Genomic DNA, 6,000 nt, shown 5'->3' on the forward strand with positions numbered 1-6,000 from the left:
AAGTAAGCTGGATAGTCAAGAAATTTAAGAATTGGTTCATCATTACCAGCATATTAAATAATCTATTCTGCACAGAAAAGTTGCTGATATTGATGGACGGCTTTCACACACTAGTTTTTATCAATAAGTTTGGTGTACAAGGCAGACAACAGCTATTTTCTGATATGACAAAGCACGTTACATACAATGCACAAGGAAAACTGTAGCTGTAGATGAATAGCTCATCAAAAAGCAGGGTTGCAAACAGAAACAGGAAATTAGCAGGCCAAGCTACAAAAATATCAGGTTAAATAAAATAAATAAAAATGAGAAGTGACACCAACAGTACAGTTCAATCCTGACACAAATCCTGGCATCAGTATATTCAATCTTATCAGTATTAGACTTAAAAAAACACATTTTAATATCCGGTGCACGTTCTAAAACAGTAAATACAGACTGTTTTTTTATTTGCTACTTTATAGATTCCTAGAAAATCAAAACAACAAGTTTTAAGCTAAACTAATGGAAAAAATTACCAGTTTTGTTTCGGATTGTACAGGTTGTGGTGAAGAAGGCCCTGGGATTCCTGGAATGCTTGCTACCATAGTGACAGGCCTGACAATCTGTCAACATAAAGAAAAAATTACTAGTAATCACAAAAGAAAAAAAAATAACTAGTTAAGAAATAAATTACATAAAATGTCATTTTCCAAAATAAAACGGATAATTAAGGTTGCAAAGCTTCAATGTAATGGCACTGTGAAAGAAGTTACTTGGCCTAGCTGACTCCATGATTATACCCCTAAATGACCTAGGTTTCATTTACTAGAGGACATAGCTAGGGAGGGATAGGGTGAGAAGTTAAATCTCTCCTGGAGGGAAGGGGTGGTACAGATTCCAGAGCCAGCAGGTTTGCCATCTGAGGAAGACCTCAGATTTACACTCCATGCACTAAAGCAGGGCTCTGGTATAAACTGATCAAAAAGTAAGGCACACCTTCGCTGACTACAACAGGACATTAGAAGTTTGCCCCTACACTAGGCTTGGGTAGCAGACACTGCACCATACATGTTGGCTACAGTGGCATGTATGGACCATACGAAAATTTTACTGGAAACCCTTATTTATGGGTCAAGTGATAATGAAACACAAATGTCAATATTCCTTAAAGAAAGGCCAGAACACAACAGTATGTACTGCCTTATAGTTAGGAAGACTTACAACCAAAACCCATCTTTTGGGTTGTGCTAAAGTACCAGCAGAAATGTTTATATGAGTGTCCTGAACAGCATCACAGGTTGAGTAATTTGTCTATATATGCAGTTTCCAGCAAGCATACACTGCCAAATTACAATTATCCAGATGCACTACATCTGCACATGGAAAAACCTGCTTCATTACTTACTACAAATGATTTATAGGATTCCTTGTTTAAGCTTTAAAAAGAAAGGTTTTGCAACCTTACTAAACTCTTGTTCTGCCTCTAACTCACTGGAATCCCTTCTTCCCTTCCTGTTTAGTAGATAAACTGCCATTAAATCTAAAAGCTTCTTTCATTAATGCCGTGTACTTTGAAATTAAGTTCACAGGCAAAAACAATTTCCTCCAGGACCTGCTGAGATAAGTTTTTCAAATAAAAAAAAAAATATGAACCGGATTTCATTGTTTTTACTGGACAACATTTAAGGATTGGTTTTGTTTGGTCAACTGTTTCCCTCACATATTTTTCTACTCAAGTCAACTGACTCAACTGCAAAGAAATGACTGAAGTTTTTGCAATTTTACAGTTAAAACCGTGAAGATATACAGATCTAAAAAAAAAATTGTAAAATTTATGTGCATCACACAATGTATTATGAAGATTAACACAAATACAGTAAACAGTAAATTTTAGACAGTATAACATTGGAATCTGAACCTAAGAAAGTACAATTGTGCAAGTAAATTTATCATAACAGTACATGTTCAAATGATCACTCCTGCAGTATCCTTAGCTATATGGGTTATATCCTGCCAGGGATATAACAGCCGGCCTACTTCAATAGCTTCAGGGTACCTTCCATGCGCCCGAAGTATTAAGCCACTAAAAGACAAGTTTGGGTGCCAGGCCCTTCAGAGCTTTCCTACCAACAGAGATAGGGAGGCTGAGCCCTGAAAGGGCAATACTAGGAACAACAAAAAAAAATAAATAAACCCTGGCATAAAAAAAAAAAAAAAAAAAAAACAAGGGGGAGAGAGCACTTACTGCAGATGTGACCATTCAGACATCTACTGTTATAGTCAGTTTACTTGCACAACTGTACTAAGTCGATCATATTGATTACTGCTGCAGTGGCCTTAGCTATATGGGTAGATTATCCTAGCTTGCTACATTTGGAGGTAGAAAGAGAAAAGTCCAGAAGCTCCTGCAGAATGGTCCTAGCAAAGCATGACCTGAACACAGAGCAGGAATCAAGCTTTTAGTGCTTTGTAAAAGTATGTACAGAGGACCAAGCAGAAGCTTCAAGAATACTTCCAAAATCCAACCCTTTCAAAAAAGCCACATATGAAGCCAAGAGTCTGCTAGAGTGGGCCTTGACCCTGTCTGGAATAACTTTGTTATGGTTAAGTACAACAAAGGGCAATACTCTTAGATAACCATTTGGAATTAATCTGTTTTGATACATGATGTTCCTTCTTCTTACCTTCACAGGAAATTAACAATTTATCCAAAGATATAAAAGATTTAATTCTACCAAGACAGCACCCGAGTTATCTCTGGACATCTAAGGTATGCAGTATCCCTTTCCCTCATTTTAAGGTTCAAGGAAGAAAACAGGGATATGGACAGTTAGGCTTAAAGTAAACTTGGATTACCGCTTTAGGCATACAAGTAGTGTTAGCTCTTAAAGATACAATGTATCTGTGGAAAATGAGATATGGTTGACTCACCACAACAGCTTACAACTCAAGACACTCTTCTTGCAGTGGTTATAGCAATCAGTAAAATTGCTTTCCATGTTAAAAACCTCAAGTCAGCCAGGTTAGCTTGTTCAAATGGAGCAAGTGTTAGCTTCTCTGAAACAAAATTAAGATCCCAAGAAGGGGCCACCAGTTTATTTGGAGACATCTTTTGCAAAACCCCTTTCAAACTCATTTTGATATGAGACTGCATTAAAAGAAAAGGATCAATGGGTTGACATGTTGAAATGGCTGATAAATGAAACTTATGTATAAAAACTTAAAAGAGTGATGAACTTCATACATCCTATCTGCCTTTTTAGGGGCAGCTATCTGACTATCAAAAAAATTGCTAGCAGTAACACACAGACACACAGACACACAGACACACACACACACACACACACACACACACACACACACACACACACACACACACAGACACACACACACACACACACACACACACACACACACACACACACACACACACACACACACACAGACACACAGACACACAGACACACAGACACACACACACACACACACACACACACACATACACACAGCCTCTAAAGTAGACAGAACAGGATGAATGAGTGCATGTTTTGGAAATTTCTTCTGTAAGAACTCATACTATTTTCCCACTGAAAATACTGGCATAATGTAGCAGTAGACTCGGAGAAAGAGAAACACCCACAGGGAGAAACAGAAACTGAGCTCACCTGAGTCTGAATCAGAAATCTGAGGAGGAAACACTGTATCTGTCCCTCAATTTTCCTGTTTAGACGCAGAATCTTGAATTTCTTCAGGAAGACATATCCTTCTTTCTTTTATGAAAAACTACTTTACAAGAAGGATCAACAGCTTGAATTAAACCCTGAGCCAGACCCAGTACACTACTCCTTTCTAAGGAAATTTGAGGAGAAGTAGACACATGCTTAGTTTTCTGTTTGTTTTTGACAGAAAAAATGGGGACAACTATTTTACTAATGGCAGCAGCAGCTTCCTCAGGGATGGGATCAACTTTCTGACACAACAGAGAAGCTTTCCCTGTTCCTCCTCCCAGGACCAACAAGAGTGACTCTCCCTTGCCCACTGAGAGAATTTCAACAGCCACAGTAGATTTGGCTGATCCCTGGTCTACAGTGGCTGTAGATCCTATACTACAGGGATCAGAGTAAAAGATGAGTGGTCTGGGGTACAACAAACGGCCACAGCAGAGTCACCCACCTGCGGCTAAGGCAAATCGCTAGCCTGCTGTGGTGACAAAGGGTACTTGCTTAACTTTTTATTTTTGTGGCTAGAAGAAGGATCAACTGTAGGACCGGTAGTTTATTCCATTGTCAAGCTGAAAATGTCTCTTTCCCAAGGAAGATGAGCAGTAAATGCCAGTAAAAACTACATGTTTTAAAAGTCACTTTTTCACAAAAAAACACAGTAAAAAGCAGTTGAAAACACTTGTTGGCCTCCCAAAAGTAAAATAAAAAACAATTTCTCCACAGAAATATTGGTTTTCAGTTACTTTACACAACTTTTAAACTGAGAGGAAAAAAGTGTCCTATTTAAAAGTACAATACAGTCTTGTGAGAGTCCGCTGAAACACAAAACTCCTAGCTTGAAAGTAACTTTCCTGAAGAGGAAAATGATAAAACACAAGCAATATTTAGCAAATGGAAGGTTTCCCCCCAAAGTGAACTTATTTGCCTAGTAAAGGAAGGGCACTAAGCAGACCATCGATCCCCAAAAGCCTTACAGGAGTGTACTCTTCTGTGGCAGTAAAGCTCTGAAGAGCTTGGCACCCATACTTGTTTTTTCATCAACTCAGCTCAAGCTGATGACAGCTTGGGAGTGTGGAAGGTGCCCTGAAGCTTTGGAAGCTGGCCAGCTGGCTGTTATATCCTTGGCAGGATATAACAGATATAGTTAAGGCCACTGCAGCAGTGATCAATATGATGAACATCACCTAGGATTTAAACAAAAAAATTCTAACATAAGCTTTGCCTATATGTCTAGTTTTACTGACACTTTTCCTAAAGATACTTTCTTTCAAAACCTGTTTCTGGAAGCAAAAGCAGCAGCAGAAAAAACACACAAATGCTTGAATTACTAATAGATTACACTATTTCAAATCCTGTAACAGAATGAAGTTACAATCTGCATAAAATAGCAAAGGCTTAATGTGAGTTAAGTAAAACATTAGTCATGTTTGGTAGTTTTACTTCTAATAGGTTAGGTAATTTCCTAAGACTGGCAAATTTTACCAAGTTTCCCCAAAAATTTGTGAATATTTCCATGATTATAAAAACCTTCTTGAGACAATGTTGTGTCTTTCGGCTTTTCCCGGTTAGGGGTCACCACAGCGGAACTCCGGTCCGCTAATGATTGGCAGTAACGGTATAATTTTATTAAAATATCTTCTCTTTTTAACAAATGGTACGTAACAAAAAAATGAACTCAGACTAAAATCAAGCAGCAGGTAAGTACTATCACAGTAACCATTTGAAATGTCGGGACCCACTAGACTGAGTGGAGGGAAACATGGAGCCTGAATGGCCACAAAAAAGGATTTGGATATACAAAGTATGAGATAGCCATTTCTCATAATTCCTTTTGCTGCAAGGTATGGCAATCTCACAGTTAGTACATATATCTATTCGGGGGATGTGGGAGGCTTGCCCCCCTGCAAAAAAAAAAAAAAGTTTAAAGGAGAAGAGCTATGTCCAAGATTCAGCCTTCTCCATCAGTTTAGTGCTGTTTATTTTTTCTTTTTCTGGCATGTCAGCACAATGCACTTGGGGTGCTGACATTTCAATAGAGAGCCTACTATCAGATAAATGATACTGAATATGTATACCAAGCAGACAATTATATCAGCTGAAATTGTAATTGTTATTGATAACTGCATGGTTCAACACATTATTAAGCCAAAGGTCCCAGAGGGGCTGAATGGACCTATGCAACCAAAAGTATCACAGCAGTTGCTAGTCAATTGATACCATGGGGCACTGGGAAGTACTCAGATTAGACTGGCATCCTTTATCAAAAACCTGAGAAGCAATAACAGCTGCAGCTTTT

The 6,000-nt window shown here is 38.3% G+C and overlaps 1 protein-coding gene across 4 annotated transcripts in view; it reads right to left on the reverse strand.

Annotated features, from left to right (window-relative positions):
- ATF2 (activating transcription factor 2) overlaps window positions 1-6,000 on the reverse strand; it is a 1,040,579-nt gene that overhangs the window by 417,150 nt on the left and 617,429 nt on the right. For all 4 annotated transcript variants that reach the window (XM_044075568.1, XM_044075567.1, XM_044075570.1 and 1 more), the window contains one exon: window positions 519-605. In XM_044075568.1, the coding sequence (XP_043931503.1) occupies window positions 519-605 (87 nt within the window). The remainder of the gene's footprint in view (window positions 1-518; window positions 606-6,000) is intronic.

The sequence above is a fragment of the Protopterus annectens genome, chromosome 6.part1 (genome assembly GCF_019279795.1).
Source record: "Protopterus annectens isolate FY-2018-M chromosome 6.part1, PAN1.0, whole genome shotgun sequence".
NCBI lineage: Eukaryota > Metazoa > Chordata > Ceratodontiformes > Protopteridae > Protopterus > Protopterus annectens.